At 45.9% G+C, this 24,819-nt stretch overlaps 1 protein-coding gene across 1 annotated transcript; it reads right to left on the bottom strand.

Annotated features, from left to right (window-relative positions):
* Positions 1-2,663: 2,663 nt before the first annotated feature.
* On the bottom strand, positions 2,664-24,814 carry ZNF202 (zinc finger protein 202). Its single transcript, XM_005896783.3, is given in 8 exon segments — positions 2,664-5,721; positions 5,723-6,000; positions 6,704-6,823; positions 7,363-7,492; positions 8,409-8,497; positions 8,852-9,062; positions 9,721-10,215; positions 17,577-24,814. Coding segments are annotated over 7 exon segments (1,947 nt in total). The 5' UTR covers positions 10,123-10,215; positions 17,577-24,814; the 3' UTR covers positions 2,664-5,004.
* Between the last annotated feature and the right edge of the window lie 5 nt (positions 24,815-24,819).

The raw sequence follows: 24,819 nt of genomic DNA, 5'->3' as shown, positions 1-24,819 counted from the left end.
TCCCTAATCTAGAATGGCATCTGCTACATGATAAATATGTACTTTTAAAATACTTTCTGGGGACTCCCCTGGCAGTCCAGTGGTTAAGAAACCGTGATGCCACTACAGGGTGCGCAGTTTCGATCTCTGGTTGGGGAACTAAGATCCTGAGAGCTACATAACATGGACAAAATTAAAAAATAAATAAATAAAACTTTGTATGAAAGAAAGGGTAAGGAAACTCATCATGAAGCTCAGAACTACATGTTCTGAACGTTTAGATTATATTTTCTCTAAACATGTCCAGCTTCAACAGTTTATGGTTCACTGACTGTGTGGCCTTCTAATGAGTGGGCCCCCCTGGTAAACTCTAGGCAGCTTTTCATTGAGAAAATTCATCACAAGAATTTTGTTGGTCAGTTTAGTTACAGAACTTTCTACAAGTAGCAATTATGTACAATTACTTCCCTGTTCATGTAATAGTCTTCTCCATCATGAGAATAACTGAGTGAGCTGGTTTTTGTTTTTTGTTAAATTTAGACAGAATGGAAGAAGACTGCAGATAGCTGTTCTTTTCAACAGTTTTCTCCTGACCCCAGGCAATGGCTACTCTTCCGCTATGTCCTCAGAAGATCAAAGCCTGGTTGAAAAGTCTAAACCCTCAGTCCATTCTTAAAATCAATCAGTCAATCAATAGAGGCACTTCCCTGGTGGTCCAGTGGCTAAGATTACACTCTCCTAATGCAGGTTCAATCCCTGGTCAGGGAACTAGATTCTGCATGCCACAATGAAAATTGAAGATCCCACATACTGCCATTAAGACCAGGTGCAGCCAAAAAAAAAAAAAAAAAAAGACTTTCAGGATATTGAAATAAAAAATTAATAGATATCTAAGGGAAAGTGAGGGTTGCATCAGTTTAATGCAATCCATTCTGACAAAATGAGTTGAGTTTAGGTTTGAAGCTATAGGGGCCTCAAATGATTGGAGAAGGTTTAAGAAAAACTATCAAGCTCTGTCCAATCATCTTAAAGCTTGCAGCTCATGTAAGCTCAACAATCTGAGCTACATTGTCATTCAACTCACTCTGACAATATACTGATAGATCCTCAAATCTCAGAAGTTCTTCTAGCTGTTGTTAACCAACTCACTCTCTCAGTTCCCAAACTCAAACTTTCCTGCCCTTTCTGGGCCTATTTCTCTGCTTTCCCATCCCTCCTGCCAGTTTATAGCAGAACTTGCCACAGGAGAAGATGGAAACCATTTGGCAATGGATTCCCTTCACTTTACTTTCCCATGTCTATAAGCTGATCAGATTTTGTACTCACCTGAACATGTTTTACTCTTTGTCACAGAATACTTTTCCCATCCACTGTCCTTTCGATCCCATGCTCTTAAAGATTTGCTTCTCCAACTATCCTTTTTTTTTAAAAAAAAAAAAATTTGTTTAAACCAGTTTATGGTATTTTAATATTTATCTATTTGGCTGTGCGAGTCTTAGTTGCAACATGTGGGATCTAGTTCAACATGTGTGAAGCCAGGCCCCCTGCTTTGGGAGCAGTCTTAGCCACTGGACCACCAGAGAGGTCCTTATCCCTCTTTTTGTCATTTTAATGTCTCAGTCTCCCTTTGCTCCTTCTCCTCAGTGTCTACAACTTGATAATATGTATAAATACACCTTCAAACACAGAGTCTAGAAATTAGCAGGTGGTTAATAAATGTTACTTTAACTTCTCTAATGCTTCAAGTCTCCCTTATCCTGAGAAATGCTGACATCCTTTCTTGACACTCAATGTCCCCAAACTGCCACACTCTTTTTCTTTCCTTTTCAAGCTTCTTATAGCATCCTGTATTTCCTTTCTTCACTCCTACCTGCTTATCCAATTTTCACCACACATTTCATAATCAATCAAATGCATTTAGTCTTCATCAACTTGACTTCTTGATGGCATTTGTCAACACTGAGCACTTTCTAACATTTTCTCCTCTTTGGGGTGTTTTTTTTTTTTTTTTTCCTGAGCCCACTCTTTAACTCTTCTTCTTCACTTTTCTTTGTTGGATAATCTGCCTCCAATTCTTCCTTAAATGTTGAAAAGCCCAGATTTCTGTCGTTAGCAAATTTTTATTTTTCCATGCAGTGGAGAAGAGGCTGAATATTCCTCGGTTATTCCTAAATTAATGGCCAAATGCTATTATCATTTTAATTTCTTAACTTTGTTAGCAAATCATTTCCAACAATCTAGTAATTTTCTAAGTTGTCAATTGATTTAGACTAGGTAGCTGAGATGGTAAAGAATCTGCCTGCAATGCAGGAGAACCAGGTTTGATCCCTGGGTTGGGAAGATCTCCTGGAGAAAGGAATGGCAACCCATTCCAGCATTCTTGCCTGGAGAATCCCACGGATAGAGGAGCCTGGCGGGCTACAGTTCATGGGGTCGCAAAGAGTCAGACACAGCTGAACAACTAAGCCAGAGCACGAGGGACTTCCTTGGCAGTCCAGTGGTTAGGACTCTGTGCTTCTGCTACAAGGGACATGGGTTTGATCCCTGGTCAGGGACCTAAGATCCTGCATGTCCCATGGCATAGCCATAAATAAATAAATAAGGCTACATAAGGCTACTTTATATTTTCCTGCAAATAATCTTCAAAATCTTGCCTCTTCTTCCTCACAAACTTTTATTTAGTAAGGTGTTCGAGAATGCCAGGATTCAACTGTTTCCAGAATCTTGAAGGACCCCTCAGGAATGGCAGGGCGCCCTGGCCTCCAGCATCCCATTTTCAGCTGTGCTGCCTGCTGCTCCTTCCAGGCTCTGGTACTGGCCCTGCTGCTATCAACTGTGGACCATGGTTCAGCTCATGTTCAGATTTAGGAGACAGTGTGTCCTTCTAGGAACCCTCAGAAAATAGTCATTTAAGGTGACCAGAGATGTAGTGTCAGCGTATGAAACTTTGCAGTGGGATCAGTGATAAAAACGCTCTTTGATTTTCCAATACCCTGGAACATATCTCAATCTTTCCTTTATGTGCAATTCTCTAGACAAGATTTTCACCTACTGCAGTAATGCAGACAAGTCAGCAAATTAAAAATCAACTTGCTTTTACCTCCAGAATTTTATCAACTTCCATAAATGTTATATAATCTAGGAGACATCACTTTTTTGGTGTTATGGCAATTCATCCAGACAAAGTGCAGGTAGATGTTAGATCAATGGCTCAGAAAAGCCTGCATAGCAGGACAGTCTCCTTTGCAAAGTCCAGACTCAGATCTTACCATGATTCCACCTATAGCTGTGCTAACCATGCCAAGGCTTCTCTATCCTCATAGATAACTATCCTATCCTCCCAGATCTCTCTGTGTGAATGATCTTCAGAAGTCTTGGGAACATGAAGTCCTGAAGACTGGTATGGGTGGAAAGCCCTAGAAACCAGGGATCTTGGCTGTCAGTGCTCCTTTTTAGAAATTTCATATGTGCATGCTTCTAGGAGGACAACGGTCAACCGGAGTTAAAGCCAGTCAGCTGGAACACCATCACTGACCAGAACGAGAATCCCCTTTGCTGAGCTCTTGAGCTTGAGGCTCTGTCATCTCACTACCCATGCTCTTCGGGTGAACACTGGCACACAAGAGCTCAAGAAACAGAGCAGAAGAAACCAGGCACAGAAGACAGTCTCCCTTTTCATGCTTTAATCCCATACCCTGTGCTCCATGGACGGAGGGAATGGTTTCCCCAGTCCTGGCCATGCTCAGTCAGAGCAGATGAGGTTCGTAACTATTCAGCCTCAGCTCCACAGAACCTCTACCAGACAACAGAGACCCTTGGGCCATGAGATCCTACGCTTTAGTTCTTACATGAAAATGAAATCATGTAAGAAAAAGCCAACAATGCAGACATGAAAGCCATTTACTCCTGGTAAATTCTTCAGGGTCCCAGGTCTCCCTAATGTCAGAGGGTGAGGGAGGGAGGATGAGGGTGGGGAGTCAGAATAGTCTGGATGGCCTTGGTCAGCAGCAACAGCTCTTTCTTAATTTTCCCGTAATTTGAGCTTAGATCTTCTCCAGTTTCCTTCATGTAAATAAAGTGAGCCCGTCCACCATGATTCTACAATCGTTAAGAGTGCCTCTGTCAGCTGATACCATTTCAAAAATCCCCTCACAAACCCATGTGATGAGGATAGGGTGGGTGGGCTTGTATATATGTGGAAATGTAAATGATTTCACCATGATTTTAATCAGGCTTTACTGAATCCCTCAGCACCCAAATGCTACATCCCACTTGTGGCAGAATAAGTGCCAGGGACAAAACCAGGAAACTGGGAGGCCCAGGCACAAGCCTTCTCACAGGAGAAACCCACGAGGAAAGAGGCTGCTGCCTGGGCCCCCCTTTCAGGCAGTGTCTGGCACCTGGTGTCATTTTAACCTTGGAGAGGAGAGCAGCCTGACGAGGTCTACATGAAGCCACCTTCATGTTTCTGCCCATCAAATGCTACTCACACCTCTCCCCAGAGTCAAAGGAAAGTGCATGGTGAGGAAGTGAACCAGTGAGAGGTTTTTACAGGCAATCTATGGGGTCAGGCGCGGTTCTCCTGCCCTGACTTCAGGGCTGTGTGCTTTAATGTTAGAGCCCAGGGAGGACGGCATCGTAAAGGCTGGTCCCTCACCAACCCTGAGGATTGGTCCTGGGCCACTTCAAAGCTGAGACTGTTGTCTTCAGGATGGGGGCAAGTATAATAAGCCCAACCTCTTGTGTCTTCACTCCCCCTGCTTCACACCTGCCCGGTGGAGGCGGGAGCATTTTAGCCAAGGAGAGGCCTCATTTCAGGCAAACTTTGGGAAGAACATCTCCTCACGGTGTGGAGGAAGGCTGAGAGGTCCTGCCAGGAGCTAATTTAGCTGCGGGAAGGTGTCATCAGACTTGGGCAGGTCAGGCAGATGCCCTAGACAAGGTCGCCTCTAGCCGACAAGAGGGCCTCTCCCAGTCTGTCCCCAGGAGAGGGCTGAAGGCAGGTGTCCCTGCGTGCGGCCCTGGCTAGGAGGCCTTTTGTGAATGGGTCCTCTGGTGCCTGATTAAGTGGTAGCCTCTGCTGAAGCTCTTCCCGCATGTGGGGCACGTGAATGGCTTTTCGCCTGTGTGTGTCCGCTGGTGCCTGATGAGGTGGTCCCTCCGGCTGAAGCTCTTCCCACACTCGCTGCAGCGGCAGGGCCTCACCGAGGCGTGTCCCCGCAGGTGCTTGGCGAAGGCGGCGCTGTGGCTGAAGCAGCGCCCGCACTCGCTGCACAGGTACAGCTCCTCGGCCGCGTGTGTCTTCCGGTGGGCCAGGTACCTCCTGTGGTCGCTGAAGTCCTCGCCGCATTCCCCGCACAGGTAGGGCTTGCCTCCGAGGTGGATTCTTTGGTGGGTGGTGAGCACGGATTTCTGGCTGAAGCTTTTGCCACAGATGGTACAGAAGAAGGGCTTCTCGCCCGTGTGCGTCCTCTGGTGCCTGACGAGGTCGGAAGTCCAGCGGAAGTGCTTCCCGCAGTCCTCACACCCATAGGGCTTCTCCACGGGTGGGGTTCTCTCCGCCTGGACCAGAGGGGCGGCCTCACCCAGACTCCTCCGGTTTAGCGGGTATTTGTGAGGAGCGTTGGTCCTGTGTACCTTTTGGTGCCTGGCGAGATGGGAGCTCCGTGTGTAGCTCTTCCCACACTCCATGCATTTATAGGGCTTCTCTCCCGTGTGAGTTCTCAGGTGTCGAATGAGGTGTCGAGTTACAAGTGAAACTCTTTCCACACACAGGACAGTTATGATGTCTCCCTAACAGCAGGTGGACGGGCATGGTTTCCTGAAGGTTCGTTGAACTACTGACTTGAGACATCTTTGTGCCTAATCTTCTTTCATTAAGTCTACCGGGATCATCCTCAAAGACTATTTCCCAGTCTGGAGTTTGGTGAATTTCTGTATCTCCTGACACAGACCTGTGTGGATCCTCCAAACTCAGATCTTCTTGCCCAGGACACTCTTCTTCGTCGTCACTCCCGTCTCCTGTAGAAACAGAGAGGAGAAAGGAGGCGATTACAGATGTAGAAGGTGTGCCTTCTGCACAGTGGAGAGAGTTTTACATTGTTCTGAGAGGGCAAGACCGTATAGAGAGAATATCATGTTTCTCAACTGCAGAGGCTGGAAAAAAAGAAGTAACTGGTCAACTGAGTGCCTGTTGTATGCTGAGAACTTTCTTACATGTTATCTCATGCTGGCAACAGCCTTCATGTGGACAAACATTATCATCCTCCTTTCACAAATGTGGAGGGACTTCCCTGGTGGTCTAGTGGTTAAGAACCCACCTTTAAATGCAGGGGATGTGGGTTCAGTCCTTGGTTAGGAAACTAAGATCCCACATGAAGTGAGGCGACTAAACCTGTGCATCACAACTAGAGAAGTCTGTGTGCAGAACAAATGTGGAGACTAGGGATCAAGAGTTTGTGTAAAGGCTTAAAAAATGGTATAGCTGCAATTCCAAAAGTTTCCTTTTTTTCCTGTCACCATTTTGTATTACAGAGCCCTGAAACCAATGACAGGTGTGAAGAGGGGAGAAAAGAGAGAATGTTTGGCTTCAGAGGGAGACAGTGGTGTTGGCTGAGCCGTTACAAGAACCAGAGAGGGGCTCTCCAGAGGGCGAGGGAAACACTGACCAGAGGAACTGCCAGCCAGGGGGTGAGGGTGGGGCAGATCCCCTATCACTCCTCACCTGTATAGGTAAAACTCAGAATTTCTGGCTCTTCAGGCTCCTGAGGCTCTGGGACGTCTGGGACCAGAGGCTCTTCTTCTCTGACATGGGAGATCTCGTCTAGTCTGGGGATTGGAAAGGCTGCTCAAGAGAGGGAAACAGGACATCACGATTGGCTCAACAGTCCCCTGTGTCAAGAGCAGATCTTTTCTGTTCGGTAGACTGAAGAAAAATCCCATAGGCAGGCCATTCAAACCTTCCGTCTCTTTGGCTTGAGCCCGATGGGAACTGTATCTCTTGCCTTTCACTGGTAACTCAGTAATCACAAAACTGGCAGTGTTACCCTCTTTTCCTATATTCAAGTAAGTAGAATACTCCAAACTTTTATTGCTTGCTTCAAAACTGATATGCTTACCTATGCGCACTAAACTAAAACTCACACTAAAACTATAATATTACAGCTCTATTTTCTTGTTCGAGTTTCCAACTACTTTCTAGGCATTTTCTCTTCCCTTTAATTTTGAAAGCTATCATCTTCTTCAGCTGTCCTTTCATGTCACCGGTAGGGTCAGTGTAAGAGAAGTGTAGTATGTGCAACGAAAGTCTAAGACACCCTCAGTTTCCAACAAGAGGAAGATCTTTGTGCTCAGGACACTCTAGAAACACTTGAAATTCCTTACACAGGGAGACCACGATTCCACAGTCGTCTTCCAAGACGTATTCCCCATAGAACTCTTTCTGGGTTGGATCCAGATCGCTCCACTGGTCCTGGGAGAAGCATACGGCCACATCCTTGAAAGCGACCAAGCCCTGAAACAACACAAGGATTCCATTACAATGTGATGCTTCATGGAGCCTCATATCTAATTCCTGGAAGGAAGGTCTTTGATACAGGCACAGTCCATCCAAGAGACAGAGAAACTCAGATGGGACACCTGGTTCCTTTCAGGACACCTGTGTTTCATTTTCTGTTGCTGCTTCCCAAGTTTCTGCTCTTGCAACTGACCCTCTTCCTGTTCCCTCCAATCCAACCACTTTCCCTCAGCACCAGACTACACTGTTCTTCCCAAGAATATTATTTACAATATGAGAAAGGTCTTGGAAGTCATCATTCTAATGGAATCTGTATCTCTGCAAAAATTCATCTTTTCTAGGAAGTTCTTCCTAACTGCCCTTACCCAATCATGTACCACTTATACAGTCTACCTAGCATCAACAGGACTTCCCTCTTCAGCTCTACAATCTAAAAACAAGGATGAGCTCTATTCCTTTATTCTCCAGCCACTCAGCTTAGTTTCAGGGCTCCTGACCTGGTGAGCTCTTCTTGAATGCCATGGCCTGACTGAAAGAGAAGAGAACAGCAACCAAAATCAGAAACTGATTTTGCAGGCCAGTCACCCTTACAAATGACTATCAAGTTTATTTCTTTAAATCAAAAACAAATCCTCCTTTGACAACTTCAAAGTTGTACCAGAGTTTTCCCAAAACAACCCCATTTTGTTAGTCCCTCAGGTCAGTGGCAAATCAAGAAGCTCTGGAGCCTGCAGATCCAACTGAGATGTTCTCCGTGAGATGCAGCTCCTCCCCTTCCAGACATGCGCGGAACTCAGAGCTTAACCTGGCAATGGACAGTGGAAGCCTGTGTCCTGTCTGATCTGTTCAGCGTACGGTTAATGCTCAATGGTTCCTCGAGTTCCCTGCGATGCAGACGGAAATGAGGGCGCACCTGTGATAGAGCAGTGAGAAGGGCGACCATCTCGGAGTTTCCAGAGTTCCTCTCTTCAGGAAGGGCTGGGTTCTGGAGCACTGGAACCTCTAAGAAGACAGGAAGGGGAGATCAGTCATGTGCAAGGCAGCCCTATAACCAGCAAAGAGCTGAGCATTCCTCATGGTCTCTGGTGGGAAGGGTGGGGTCGAGACACTGGCCTAAGGGCAGTCTGAGTCACCCCAAAGCTGCTACCTATAACGTTATGGGAGTGCCAGGGGAATAACCAAGAGTTCTGCTGGCCACAGTGGCCCTGCTCTCGCAAGACTATGGCTAGTACTGCCTCCTTTCAACACCCTGCATCCTGTGGCTTCCTCCACTCATGCTCTACCAGCCTCCCCATCTGAGAGCAACACCCCCACCCCTCACTCAGCCATGACCCCCGCTTCCTGTGGGCTTCCCACCGCTCTCCTGCAGGGGCTGGAGCTCCGACTCCTGGCACAGGGTCTGCTCTTCTGACGCCCCCAGATCTGGGCTCTGTGTGGTCTCCTCACGGAGCTCCTCGGGGGTCAAGGTCTGTGCAGGGTCCTGCAGCTCACTAGGTGACCCGGGCTCTGCTCCTGGAGGCACTGTCTCCTCGGACAGGACTTCCTGGCCGTGAACATGGACAGTCACCTGGGAACAATTCCAACTTCCAGTCACCGCTGAGTCAGGATAAAGTCCTGGGTGTCACAGAGCTCACATCAGAAGAAGCTGCCATCAGAAAACTCCCAGGGGGGCCCAGGTAAAGGGGGGAAGTCCAGTCCCCCTGGTGTGTGCGAGGGGAAGCTCAGGTTACTGTCGCCAGAACAACGGGCGGGGGCGGGGAGGGGGGCGCGGGACATTCAGGTACCGCCCTGTTTTCTTTTTTCCCTCAACCCTGCCCATCACTGGGGCTCTGAGGTGCCATCCTTCCCATCACCCTCTGCTGTCTTAGGAGGGGCTTCTCTGACTGAGGGGCTGAGAACCTCTGAGGAAGTCAAAGAATTCTCTACCCCCACCCCCACCCCCACCAGGAAAATGAGGTTCAATACCGAAAGGGAAAAGGAAAGCGGTATCACCCTTGGTGATGAAGCCGCAAAGATGGCCTCCCCAGGCAGGTGTTTCAAGAACCAGGAAGTCACACACACACACACACAAACACACACTCCACTGTCCCATGGGGCATATGGATCTAGGTGCAACCCAAGGGCAGAGTCAGTTAAGTTTACGAGGTGATTTCTGTGAGCCCTAGCCATCCTTCCAGCCGGTAGACCCCCTCCGCATCACACAGATCAGGACTCCCCCTCCTCACCCACCGCCTTGGTCTCCTGGGCTGTTTCTGCAAACCCTCCACCAGGGTCACGGCCTCCTCGCCGCTCTCGGGCCGCTGGCCCCGCACCCAGCTCTGCAGCTCTCCGGGCAGGACAGTGAGGAACTGCTCGAGCACCAGCAGCTCCAGGATCTGCTCCTTCGTCCTGCGCTCTGGCCTCAGCCACTGACGACACAGTTCTCGGAGTCGGATGAGGGCTTCCCGCGGGCTGGCTGCTTCCTGGTAGCGGAAGCGCCGGAAGTTCTGGTGTGACGTCTCAAGCACAGGGTCATCCCTCTGTGAGACAGACTCCGGCCGACAGGGGAAGTCATCTTCCAGTTTCACCATGAGAATTCCCTCTTCTTCCCAAAGATCCTGGTCCTCCGGCTCCAAGGCAGTAGCCATTGTCTGGCTCTGAGGTGGCCTCAAACCATCGAGAGCTCACAACGTTCCCCCTCTATCAGCCTAGGCGCCTCCAGGAGTTTCCTCCCAAGGAACCTGGGGTAGAGAAGTGAAGACAGACAACAGGCTAAGCATGAAGGTAAGCACAGGAGTCACAGTTCTGAGCTCAGTCTTAATCCTGTACACATAACAGTCCCGAACTCAAGTTCCCTTTCCCCTAATCTCTGTAACATCCTCTGTACCTAGACCTAGTTGGAATAGGGTAATCCATGCCTGAAGGTATGTTCTCCCATTCCTTTTCCTAGGCAAGGATCACACCTCATACAAAAACAGAAAAAATACTGCATTTCTATTTCATAAAATCTGTTAACCTTAAAGGAAAACGGTAGGAGAAAGGACACTTAAAACTGCCTGCTAAAAATATGGTATTGATTACCACCTGTTTTACAAACACACACACATGCTGACATATACATGGGGATATATGTTCCAAGAAGCGACACATCAATAGGCCTGAAGTAGAGAAGACTTAATGGAGGTTCAGTGAACTGAATCACACTCTGTTAGCAATTTCTTCTGTAAAGTGTGGACTCTCAGAGATTTGAGGGGAGGACTGTATGAGGGAACAGTGAGGAAAGCCACAGAAACAGTGGCTGGCACACAGGCACCCCCTGAAGCAACCTTCCTCTTAAGATGTCTTTAACTGGGAGAACTACAGACCCTCAAACCTGAATGCTGAAAACTAAATTCATGATTCTAACTCCCAAATCCACCCCTCTTCCTGGTATCCTCTGTTGGTTGAGATCATCACTTTGTTAAGTAAACACTCAACTTTATAATCTTTGGATTCAATGTTGATTCTTCCCTGTTGCTTATAGCTCATTAAACCAGTTCTGCCTCTTAAGCCTCTAAGTCTGTTTCCTCCTGCTTGGGCCCTCACCTCTTGCCTGGACTATTGCCACGACTTCCTTATTGGGAGTTCTGTAGCTCTCAGCTATGAGCAGAGTGCAACACATTCACCAGTTGAGCTTTTGCAGAACACAGAATCACACATCATTCTTCTGGACACTCTGATTCAAGTCAGTCAAGACAACTGTATCTCTAAGAAATGCTACATATGGTTCTGATGTGCACCCTAGTTGAGAAACACCTAAGGCATCTATGATTAAGATTGAGAGTCCTGGAGTCAGACAGCCAGACTGTCAGGGTTTGAATCCTCACTCTACTGTTTATGAGGTGTGGGGCCCATGGTCAACTTTTATCCTCCTTCTGCCTGTTTTCCCATTTCCAGAATGGAGGTAAGGATGGAATCCATCTAACAGGGTTACTATGAGGAGTATCTGTGAAGTGCTTAGAAGAGCGATGGTGCCCCAATGTTAACTATTATCTTTCTGAATTATAGTTACAACGGCATCACCCAACATTTTAAAATAGTAACTTTGTAAGTAAGATCAGTTCCAAAATCCTTAGCATGGCACATGAAGCCCTTCACAACCAGCCTCTGTTTATGGTTCAGGGCTCGTATCCTCCCCTTTTCTCTGTGGCACCTGCTATAATGAATGCATTGCTCACCTCCCTACAGTAGGCTGTCTTTACAGACCTCCAAGTCCCTAAGAGTCTGTTCCTTATGTATGGAAAACTCCCACCCCTGATGCTGCACGTGTTCTCTTATTTCTTCTTCATTTCCGGGGTTTACAGTTCAGGTCTTAATCAGTTTTCTGGATTACTGCAGCTGCCTCTACACATGAGCTACCTGTCTCCAGGTTCATTAAAGTTACCATTCATCGTTATCACCAGAGTGAGTGCTCTTCACAAATCTGGTCCTGTCCCTTCCTTATTTAAGATACTCAATCACTCCTCTCTTGTCTTGTAACTGAAATACGAACTTCTAAGGATTATGTATTAGGTTGACCTTCATCTTGTTACTCCTTTGCCTTCCTCTCCTTTCAAACACACACACACACACACAGAGTGCATGTGAAGCACACAAAAGCTCTATGCTCTTTGTCCTTTCCACATGCAGTTCCTTCAGAATCTTGGCCCTTCATTAGGTTAAACTTGTCTTTCAAGACATAGATAAGGCTTCATGTTTTCTGAGATGCTTTCTTTGAACCCATTCCCTGGCCCTTAAGCATGGTTAGGAATCACTGCTTCCCTAGCTATCTGAGCACATCTGTATCTCAAATCTGCCATATCACCCAGCCATCGTGTATCTTTCCTGTGAAACTTCTTGAAGTAGGGAGCTATGCTGTAGTCAATCTCCAATACCCATAAGAAATGGCACAATAAATACATCTAGATGAGTAAGTCTCCACTTTGAAGTTTCCTTCCTACATTAACAGGATTAAAGTCTTTCCCACTGTAAGTTTCTATTCTCTTTTATTCACCAAATCTCGTTAAATCTATGTTCTAAATCAAATTCATCCATCTCATCTCCTTTGCCATTCCCTTAGTCAAAGCTTGATGACCCAGTAATCCCTATAACCACAGAGGCATGTGTGTGGGATGAAGTACCAGGTTCAAATCTCACCAGTGTCCTCCTGGTGGCTGCCCCCACCACCACTCTCCATGTGCAACCTGAGGGGTTCTTCATGTCCCCATCTTTTTCTGCTTCACTACAACTGCCCCTGGAGAAGGAAATGGCAACCCACTCCAGTGTTCTTGCCTGGAGGATCCCATGGACAGAGGGAGCCTGGTGGGATACAGTCCATGGGGTCGCAGAGTCAGACACGACTGAGCGACTAAGCATACATGCACAACTGCCCCAGGTTCACCTCAATGTCAGTAATCCATTCTTTTTAAACTTTTTGACCATACCACATGGCATGTGAAGTCTTAGTTCCATGATCAGGGATTGAACCCATATCCCTTGCATTGGAAGGGTAGAGTCCTAACCACTGGACCACCAGGGAAGTCCTAGCAGTTCATTCTTAACAGCTATAACATGCTGTCTAATGTCCAATGCTGCCCATTAATGACCAAATTATTCATTCTTAAAATCTGTATCTCAAAGCAGTTTTCATTCAGGCTCACTTCATTTTTCCATTACCTGAAAACATGTACTATGTAATTTCATGGTCTGTTCTAGAAAGTTCCATAATTAACAGATCTCCCTGGGCTAATTTTCCTACATATTAAATCTGCTCTACCTCATGGTGGTTTTTCTTCATGAGCAGTTTGTAATTTTTTTAATGCTTTTGCCCATTTCCTTTGGGAGACCTGAGAGCCCTAGGTTATAAAAGTGAGCCCTTTGAATGAAATTTCATTTGCTTCTACCCAAGTACTAGTGGTTTCAATGATCTTAATTTCTCAGAGTATTTCCTGAATCATGCTGACAGTGTGTTATTTAGGCCTAAGCCTCTGACCCAAGGCTATAAAGGTCTACACTTCCCTCGCCCTTCCTTCCGTGTGATCAGTAGACACACTTTCACAGTAGCTTTTCCAGGCTCCAGGCTGGCAGATGGTTCAACTCCATATTCCTCCCCTGTCCCTACCAGTCCCCCACTCTCATATCACATTGTTGGGAGTACAGGTATTAGAACCCCAAATACTAGAAGCCTTTATTTTGGTGTGAAATTTCCTTGGGCTGTGGTGGAGTCAAGAGTGACTCCCTCCTCCAGCTTTTATTTCTGGAACCTACACATTTGCCTTTAGCTTTGGGGAAGGGAGGTGGATGAGTGCCAGCATCCCCAAATGGACAGGAGCCATGTCCACATCAGCTCCACCTGCAATACTTCAGTAAGGTCTGTCTTTTTTTTTGATGTGGACTGTTACTTCTGTTTTATGTTTTGTGGGATCTTAGCTACCCGACCATGGTTTGAACCTGCACTCCCTGCACTGGAAGGTGAAGTCTTAACCACTGGACCACCAGGGAAGTCCCTGACTAAACTTCCTAACATATAAAATCAGCCAACAGCTCCACACTGTCCACAGGAAAAAATCTGAACTCCTTGTAATTTGACTCTCGAGGCCCTGCAAGACCTGGCCCCTGCCCCTGATGGGGCATGACTGCTACTCCATTGTACGTTGCTGCCTGCATGTACAGCTCTCTCCCTTTTCTGTGCTCTCACTGGGTTTTTGTTCCTGATGCTGTTGACACTCCTTGAAATACCCTTTCTACCCCCTTTACTTGGTCAATTCTACTCATCCTTCAGACCTGCTTTTCCTGGACACCTTCCCTGGTTCTCCCAGACTGTTTGCACAGGAACCTAGACCCTGTATCACAGCACACACATATATCTACTTTATGCGTAGTAAGAATCGCTCACACTCCTGTTTAATTCACCAGACCACGAAGCTCTGAGGACAGGGCTGGACAGCACCCAGCTCAAGGCTGTCAACAGGTTCCCAGGCAGACACCATGGTAAATCTTTCTCCAGAAGGACAGATCCAGTGTCTTATCAATTTTTATTCATTCATTTGTTCAGCAAACTATGTGCTAGACAGATGGATAAATAAGGAAAAAACACTTGTTATTTGGATTGTGAATAAAACAGAATATTGTCAGTGGTTCCTGAAGTGAGGAAACCACAACTCATCACAAGGAATCTTCAGGTTGCCCTGGGAGAATCCACATATAAGTCATAAGAACTGTGTGTTTGGAAAAGAAAAACAAAGTTATTTTCCTCTGAAGATTTGAATCAATTTTAATAATCACAAAACCAGACATAAAGTAATTTAATGCAACTACAACAATGACTGATGCTTTCAAACTGTGGTGAGGATCCCTTGGATAGCAAAGAGATCAAACTCGTCAATCCTTAAGGAAATCAACTCGAATATTCATTGGAAGGGCTGATGTTGTCGCTTCAATCCTTTGGTCACCTGATGCGAAGAGCCAACTCACTGGAAAAGACCCTGATGCTGGGAAAGAATGAAGGTAAAAGGAGAAGAGAGTGGCAGAGGATGAGATGGTTAGATAGAATCACCAACTCAATGGACATGAGTTTGAGCAAACTCCGGGAGACAGTGAAGGACAGGGAAGCCTGGCATGCTGCAGTCCACAGGGTCACAGAGTTGGACATGACTCACCAACTGAACAATGATGATTTATCAGGACAATGCCCCCCCACATCTGCAAGGCAGGGGAAGAAGATGGTATTGATACACAGGGTCTCCAGATTAATGAAGGGATTTCTATTATTAATATCTTAAAAGTCCAAGAACTTCCCCAGCAAAGCCGGCCAGGAACTCTCATGTTTTCATGTAGCACAGTCCACAAGATTCCCTATTACAGAGTCTATGTGTTACAACAGAGGGTGATGCTCTTACAGGGCTTTGCTTTCCCCAAAAAGAGAATATAGTAGCACCACATAAAATCTGATTTATTTGCTTGTTTTGTATTTATTTTGGCAAGCTAAGATGAGATGGAGGCAAAAGGTCAGCAACAGCAGGGACTTCCCTGGTGGTCCAGCAGCTGAGAGTCTGCTCTCCCAATGCAGAGGGCCTGGGTTCGATCCCTGGTGGGGGAACTAGGTCCCACATGCAGCAGCTAAAGATACTGCGTGTCACAACTAAGACCTGGCACAGCCAAATAAGTGAATAAATATTTTTAAAAAATCAGCCAACAGCAGAATAAGGGAAGCAGAGCTGTCCTTGTTGGGGCAGGAGATGGGAAGGGAGGAGGTGGGCAGTGCTGTGGGAAGAGTACCAGATTCAGTATCCAGAGATGTATGTCTGGGCCCACATCCCTAGGAACCTGGGGTTTCCTGAGACAATGGACACGAGTGCTTGTAAAGGATGAAACTCTCTGCAGACAACCACGCCCCTAATACACAGGATTCACTGAGGTCTGTGAGAGCTTACAAACTAGTGTGCTGTGCAAATGTTACATGTCAGTACTAGAGACAGAAAATGGACATTGTATTTTATCCTGCCCTTTATGGGATGGGCTACCCTGCGAGTCTGCCTAGGAATTCGTTGCCTTTGCTATTCTAATGCCTCCCCTCAGTGTCTGTCCTTGGAATGGCTCTACAGTGATAGCTAAAAACCCCAAACCAGGATGCTACAGAGAGACCTTGAGGCCAGGCCAAAAAAAGTGGAAGACCTGGTTTCAGAAGGCTTGAACATGATGTCTGCAGAGACGCTTCATGCGCCTTTGCCTGGGCAGGCCGCATGACCTAGTCTCTTCAGTGTTTCTAAGATGTCTGGGGCAAGACTGGGGAGGAGAGGTGGAGAGGCAAGACCTTTCTTCCGTCTTTGGCCCAGCTGTCTCTGTCCCTGAGCGAGTCCCATGCTAGTGAGCTTCCCAGGTGGCTCAGCCGGGATAGAATCCACCTGCTAATGCAGGAGACTCGAGACACGGGTTCAATCCCTGAGTCAGGAAGATCCCCTGGAGGAGGAAATGGCAACTCTAGTATTCTTGCCTGGAGAATCCCATAGACAGAGGAGCCAGGCTACAGTCCATGGGGTGGCAAAGAGTCAGACACGACTGAGCACACATGCATGCACACACACACACACACACACACACGCCCTAACTCAATCCTACTGACAAGAACAGAACACTACAGGTGGTGAAAAGATACCTGGGTCTCTAGCTTAAAACGTTACTACCATGTGGGTGGTCTGTAGTCCTACAGCATCTAATCTAAAGAATGATAGGATCTACTGGATCTATTTACTGGCAAATAATCTTCAGAAGAAAACAGTGATCAGAGGTTCAAATGATGACATTCAGCTGATACTTAAATCCCTCCCAGTCTGCCTTCTCTGTATGACACAGGTCCAGAGCCTGGAGATGTGAATGTCTGCTCACTGGGGCTAACCAGACCTTGCCACTGCTCCTCCTGTTGTTCTAGAAATCAGCCAATGAAGATTGTTCACTGCCCTTTACTACTCCTGCACTGTTCTTTAAAACTAAAGATTACCCACTAAGATCCTCCTCCTGGAAAGACTCTTCCGCTTTACTGTTAGTTATTCTTATGCTAATGCCCAACCACAGTCTACATATAATGGTTAGGGGCTCCGGAGCCTTAGTCTGGACCCCTCTCCTCATTTATTAGCCAGGGGATACTCCTTAAACCTCAGTCCAAATTTCAGAATGTTAGCTAACACTTCGCACCTCACATGGTTGTTGGAAGGATAAATCAAGTCACACACTGAATTGCTCAGCACAGAGCTTGGTATATGGCAGATGCTCCATATATTCTGTTCTCTTTCCTTCAAATTACTTTAAATCCTTTTGGGAAGAAAGCAAGATTTAAATGATAAGCAAAAGTCCTTTATTTCATCATAATTCCAAGAAAAAAATGTAAATGCACAGATTTAAAATCTTGGTCTGTTTACTATTACATCTAAAGTACAGTGTCTAGGAGTTTTCTGGGCTTCCCTGGTGTCTCAGACAGTAAAGAATCTGCCTGTGATGCAGGAGACCCAGCTTTGAATCCTGGCTCTGGAAGATCCCTGGAGAAGGAAAATGGCTCTCCAGTGGAAAATACCCACTCCAGTATTCTTACCTAGAGAATTCTATGGACAGAGGAGCCTGGTGGGCTGCAGTCCCTGAGGTTGCAGAGTTGGACATGACTGAGTGACTAATACAAGGGAGTTCCCTGGCAGTCCAGTGGTTAGTCCATTTGGTGCTCTCACTGCCATGGCGCAGGTTCAATCCCTGGTCAGGGGACCAAGATCCTGCAAACCACTCAGTGCAGCCAGAAAAAGAAAAAATAAAGTGTTAAACCAAGACGAGAGTCCTTGTTTTGAAAGCACTTACAAGCGAACATTAAACAAGGTCCTTGGGACACAGACAGGATGAAAACTTAAAGACAGGTTCTCCTGCCTAAGACCACGTTAGCAACGCTTCTACTTAAATCACAGTTCTGTCCCCTCCCTTGAACAGGAAGAGGCAACCTGAGGCAAATCCAGCCGTACAGGCATACCCCATTTTACTGCATTTCATCTTTATTATGCTTCAGAGATGATCTGCTTTTTTGTTTGTTTCAGTTTACAAATTACAGGTTTGTGGCAACCCTGCATGGAGCAAGCCATTTTTCCACCAGCATTAGCTCACTTGATGTAACTACATTTTGATAATCCTTGTAATATTTCAAACTTAATTATTTTTATATTTGTTATGGTGATCTGTGATTAGTGATCCTTGATGTTACTACTGCAATTGTTTTGGAGTGCCACAAACTGCACTCATATAAGATAGCAAACAATCAATAAATGTGTACTTTCTGACTGCTCCACTGACCAACTGTTCCCCCATCTCTCTTGTCCTACTCCCTTAGACACAATAATATTGAAATTAACAAAATTAATAACCCTACAGTGGGCCCTAAGTGTTCAAGTGACAGGAAGAGTCACATGTCTCTTGCTTTAAATAAAAAATGAGAAATGATTAAACTTGATGAGAAGGGCACATTCAAAGATAAGACAGGACAAAAACTATGCCTCCTGCACCAGTTAGCCAAACTGGAAAGCAAAGATAAACTTCTTGAACAAAATTAAAAATGTTACTCCAGGGAATTCATAAATATAAGGAAGTGGTGAAAGTTTTAGTGGTTTAGATAGACTATCAAACCAGCCCATCATTCAAAGGATCGTTGAATCCTTCCAGCCAAAGCTTCATCCAGAGTATGGCCCTAGCCCTCTTCAATTCTGTGAAAGCCAAGAGAGGTAAGGCAGCTGCAAAAGAGAAGTCTGAAGCTAGGAGATATTAGTTCATGAGGTTTAAGGAAAGAAGCCATCTCCATGAACATAAAGTGGAAGGAGAAGCTGCAAGTACTGATGAAGAAGCTGCAACAAGTTATCCAGCTGTAGCTAAGAAAATTCATGAAGGTGGCTGCACTAAACAGCGTATTTTCAATGTAAACAAAACAGCCTTTTACTAGAAGAAGTTGCCATCTGGGACTTTCATAGCTACAGCGTGTATATTCAGTCATGTCTGACTCTTTGCAACCCCATGGATTGTAGCTCATGAGGCTCCCCCGTCCATGGGATTGTCCAGGCAAGAATACCGGAGTGGGCTGCAGTTTCCTACTCCAGGGGATCTTTCCAACTCAGGGATTGAACCCACATCTCTTCCGTTTCCTGCACTGGCGGGCGGATTCTCTACCACTGCACCACTGGGAAGCCCTCATAGCTAAAGATAAGTCAATAATTAGCTTCAAAGGGCAGGCTGACTCTCTTGTTAAGGGTTAATACAGCTGGTGACTTTCAGTTTAAGCCACTGCTCATTTGCTATTCTGAAAATCCTAGGGCCCTTAAGAGTTACGTTAAATCAACTCTGCCTGTGCCCTATAAATGGAACAACAAGGCCTGGGTGACACCACATCTGTCACAACATGGTTTGTTGAATATCTTAAACTCACTGATGAAACCTATTTCTAAGGGAAAAAAGCCTTCTTTCAAAATATTACTTCTCATTGAAAATGCACTGGGTCACCCAAGAGCTTTGATGATGTACAAGATTAATGTTGTTTTCATGCCTGCTCACACAACAACCATCCCATAGCCCATGGATGAAAGACTAATTTTGACCTTCAAGTCTTATTATTTAATAGCAAGAGAACTAGAATCAGAAATGGAGCCTGAAGATGTGACTGAATGCTATAATCTCATGATAAAACCTTCATGAATAAGAAACCTCTTCTTATGGAAGCAAGTGTTTTCCTGGGATGGAACCCACTCCTGGGAAGGTGCTGTGAAAACTGTTGCAATGACAACTAAGGATTTAGAATCAGCAGGGTTTGAGAGAAATGACTTCAATTTTGAAAGAAGTTCTACTGTGGGTAAAATGCTATCAAACAGCACTGCCTGCCACAGAGAAACTGTTTATGAAAGGAAGTCAAATGAAGCAGTAAACTTCACTGTTGTCTTATTTTAAGAAACTGCCACAGACACCTCAACCTTCAGCCAACAGCAGCCTGATCAGTCACCAGCCATCATATCAAGGCAAGACCCTCCATCAGCTAAAAGATTATCATTTGCTGTAGAGTCAGATGATGGTTAGCATCTTTTTTTTTTTTTAAGCAATAAAGCCTTTTAAAATTAAGGTATATACATTTTTTTAGACATAATACTACTGCATACAATTGATTACAATACAGTGGAAACAGAATTTCTTGGGAAACCAAAAAAATTCATGTGTTTTTACTGTGGGATCTCCTTTATTGCAGCCATCTGGAGCTGAACCTGTATACCCAAGACGGCCTCTGCAAACCTAACCCAGAAGGCAAAAGAAATGAAAGGGAAAAACTTCAGACTTCTTGCCTTCTAACACATCATGATCAGTGTGCTTCAAACCATGTTTAAAAACTATTTAAGACAGTCTTGCCATTTAATTTTTTCTTCCTTCATTAGACTCAACATATAAAGACATATCTCCTGCCCCCAAATTTTGTAGCCTTTTGTGGTTAGGATCAAGGTCTAAAAATGTAATTGAGAGTAAATATAAACATGATAACTGTAAATAAAGCTATAATAATTGCAATAATTCACTTTAGTTTTAATTAAAGTGTTTCCTTGGAGAAGGCAATGGCACCCCACTCCAGTACTCTTGCCTGGAAAATCCCATGGGCGGAGGAGCCTGGTAGGCTGCAGTCCATGGGGTTGCAAAGAGTCAGACACAACTGAGTGACTTCACTTTCATTTTTCACTTTCATGCATTGCAGAAGGAAATAGCAACCCACTCCAGTGTTCTTGCCTGGAGAATCCCGGGGACAGGGGAGCCTGGTTGGCTGCTGTCTATGGGGTCGCACAGAGTCGGACACAACTGAAGTGACTTAGCAGCCAGTGTTCTTGCCTGGAGAATCCCAGGGACGGGGGAGCCTGGTGGGCTGCCGTCTATGGGGTCGCACAGAGTTGGACACGACTGCAGTGACTTAGCAACAGCAACAAAGTGTTTCCTTTAGGTAGTCAAAGCTATGGTTTTTCCAGTGGTCATGTATGGATGTGAGAGTTGGACTATAAAGAAAGCTGAGTGCCAAAGAACTGATGCTTTTGAACTGTGGTGTTGGAGAAGACTCTTGAGAGTCCCTTGGACTGCAAGGAGATCCAACCAGTCCATCCTAAAGGAAATCAGTCCTGAATATTCATTGAAAGGACTGATGCTGAAGCTGAAACTCCAATACTTTGGCCACCTGATGCAAAGAACTGACTCACTGGAAAAGACCCTGATGCTGGTAAAGATTGAAGGCGGAAGGAGAAGGGGATGACAGAGGATGAGATGGTTGGATGGCATCACCGACTCGATGGACATGAGTTTAAGCAAGCTGTGGAGTTGATGATGGACAGGGAAGCCTGGGGTGCTGCAGTCCATGGGGTCGCAAAGAGTAGGACACGACTGAGCAACTGAACTGAAATGATAGGTATGTCCACAGGCCTAGGAGGCACTCCTGTCCCACTGCTGACAGTTCTGCCTTCAGAGGTAGACAACCTGTGTTCTTCCTCCTGGAGATATATCATCTGGGACAAGTCACATCAACTCATCCTGAAAATGGGGATGATTTTCTACCTAAAGGTAGAGGAGCTGGATCATTTAGAGAAAGCTATCCAGCTTTTTGATGGTAACAGAGGAGGAGCTTTGAAGGGTACAAGGATATGTGGCCTCAGTACTTGAGCCATAATTTATTAGCTTAGCTTGAAGATAGTGAGAGGAATTTACTCAAGAGTTGAGAAGGGCCAGAGACCAAATACAGGTCGTGAGTCCACAATTAAACATCCTGCCACCATGAGCCTAGTGGTTAACCTCCAACATGAAGCTGGGCTTTTTAATCTTGCAGGTTTTTACTCAGAGGTGGTTAAAAGCCTAAATAAAGCAGGCCAATCTATATGCCTCAGTTTAAAACTGAACATCAAAAACTAATCTGAAGTAGGAAAAAGGTGACCACCCAACCTGACACCCACCCTGATGAGGGCAGCAGCTATTATCCGGCCAAGAGTTAAACTAGCCAAATGCATTTAATTCACTACAATGAATATGGTCAATGTCCATCACATAGAGGAACCATTATTTAATGAGAAAAAAAAAGGATAATATATTTTGTAAACGTAGTCTGACCTGAGGTGTAAATATGGATAATTCAGAATAGTTAATTCAAAAGTCATTCACTATGTTTTTAGTTTTTAATTAATATTCTGTCAAGATACTCCCTGCTCTGTATCTAGGTGACTTCCTCCTGGCTTTGCTTAAGGCTCCCCTCCATATGATGAGATGATGAAGGATGGGACCCACGCCTGCTGGACCAGAAGCATCGGAGTAGTACCAGGTTTCCACTCAGGCTACATCACGGCCCTAAAGTAGAAGTAATCACAGGATGCCATTCTTGTGCTGTTTAGTGTCTGTCTCCCACTGTGAGCCCCATCCCTGAAGGCAAGGGCCTCCTTATATGTTTTGATATTTCCAGTTCTTAACGTTTTGGCAAACTTGATTAAAAAAGATGCTCAATAAAAACTGTGATGAATTTAATTAAGTGGCTCACTTCTCTTCCTCCAACTTGAATATTCAGTTGTAGTTCAGAATCAGTGGGTACCAGGGCTTCTGGGGACAGTTACAGGAATTTGACATCAGCATTTATTTCAATCCCCTGCGGAGAATCAGGTGGCATAGTCATATACTAGTTTGTTACAAAGAATTAGTGGAGAGACGCTTCTTCAAGAGAGGAGAAAAGCAGGGGATGAAGTTCATTCAGCCCAGAAATATCTACTGAACATCAATTGTGTTTCCCACACAATTCAAGATGCTGGGCAAAGAAAGAGGAAAAAAAGCACAGGCCCTGATCCGAAAGAATTTAATGTAGTTAAAAAACAGCAGGGACTTCAGTATACTAGTAACTCACAGCAAAACTTGAGAATATGGGTATAAGCTATGTGATCAAAATTAAAGCTCCTATTAAGAGAATTAAGAAAATCAAGGGGAAAACTCAATATTTCACCATCAATTCAGCTTAAGATAATGTTGCACTTGGCTACAAAGGACATTTTCTTAATTTTACAAATGAAAGAACTCAGACCTAAGTGGTTATATTACCCACACAAGATCGTGTTACTAGTTTCAAGCACAGAGGTGCTCACACACAGCTATTTTGATGCTCAAACCACTGGGACGTGTGAAGAAGTTTGGCCAAAGGCAGTGGTTCTCATTCTGAGAAAGCCAGGTCAGCAGCACCAGCACCAGAGGACTTGTTAGAAATGCAAATGATCAAGCCCCAGCTCTGACTTACAGTAACTCTGGGGGTGGCTCCAGGAACCTGTGGGGCTTCCAGGGGATGACGATGCTTGCTAAGTCCGAGGACCAGTACCAAAAGCAAAGGAAGGAAATCTAGGATACGAGCAGAAGGCGTCCAACTTTTGCAGTGCTGCCCAAACGTAAAGGCAGAAAAGTGTCTAGGACCATTATATGTTTTACGCTTCTGCCAAATAATTGGAAAAATAATGTTGTAAACCTGTAACTTACCTCATCTGTATAGTTTATAATGCTCAAGAGTCCCTCATTTAGTAGAAAACCTTGATATACCCTTGAAATGACTGTCTACTGAAATAGTATATATAGAGTGCAAAAGTGGTACAGCAGGAGAAGAAAGGGGGAAAGACCAGGAATCCCAGGTGTTTGGTCCTAGGAAGAAAAGTTCCCGTCCTCCCTCCACCCCTGCCAACCTTCTTAAACGGGACAGTAAAAGCAGAAAGTTACCCAAGACAAACGCCTGCAAACCCTAACAGCTCCCCTGTCATATATCTCCCACTAACAAGCCTCCCATGGCTGCCCCACACTGTCTAAGTGGCTTTCTGGCTCAAGGCCCATAGAGCAGATTGGAAGAGAAGTTGGAGGGATGAGCGACTCCACTAGCTTTCCTTGTGGCTTCTGAGTGAGGCTGCCCTGGGTGTCACCAGCAGAATGTGGCCAGACAGAAAGCAACAGTAGTAAGTCTAGCCCCTAAGTAGACCCTGGATGTGCTAAGATGTGGGAGCACCCCAGGACCAAGGCAGACAGGGTTATCAAAGTGACCAGGAGAAAAGAACATCCGTGTCCAGAAAAATTAAAACCTGGCTAACTTTCCGAGAAAACGAAGCAAATCCATGGCAGACAAACTAACAAACTTTTAGTGAAACCAGACAAAAAGCCGGGCCCGGATACTCCCACTGAGGGTAGCGCTAGGTGGTGTCAAGAAGTGCCAAAACTGGCTGCTAGGGGTTGGAGGAGGGAAGTTGCAAATGAAGACAGCAGTCACTGGCTTGAGAGGAGGTTCGGGTCGGTCACAGTGAGCTGAAAAGGCACAGACCAGATGGTCTCCAAAGCCTCCGATGATCACGGGTAATAAAATCACGGGTGAGTGTATCTGCGTGTGTTGCAGCGGAGTTAGCGGTTGGCAAAGTGATGGGGCTCGCCAGGACAGGGAGCCTTCGGGAGGATTGCTCTAACCAGGTGAGAGACGGGGTGAGAAAAAGCCGCCGGAACTGAAGGGGCCTCGACCACTCCTCCCTCGGTTTCAGGGGTAAGGGGGCCGTTGGCGCGGAAGCAACGGGAGGTACGAACTAACTGCGTTTCTGCAGGCCTCAGGAGGGGGCGGAGGGCGGTGGCTGCAAAGAAAGAAGCATGGATCGCCATCCACATCCCTGGAGGTTCTTGCTTCAGCCGCCAAGACACACCGGGACCACCACGCCTCGGCCCCCTCCACGCACTGCCGCCACCCCTTCCCCAGGACAGTACGATTCCCCCGGGGTTCCAGGGGGGCGGGGTCTCCGACCCCTCCCTCTCCT

Source organism: Bos mutus, chromosome 15 (genome assembly GCF_027580195.1).
Source record: "Bos mutus isolate GX-2022 chromosome 15, NWIPB_WYAK_1.1, whole genome shotgun sequence".
NCBI lineage: Eukaryota > Metazoa > Chordata > Mammalia > Artiodactyla > Bovidae > Bos > Bos mutus.
The sequence above is the reverse complement of the archived record's forward strand: the minus strand, read 5'-3'. Positions and strand labels throughout refer to the sequence as shown.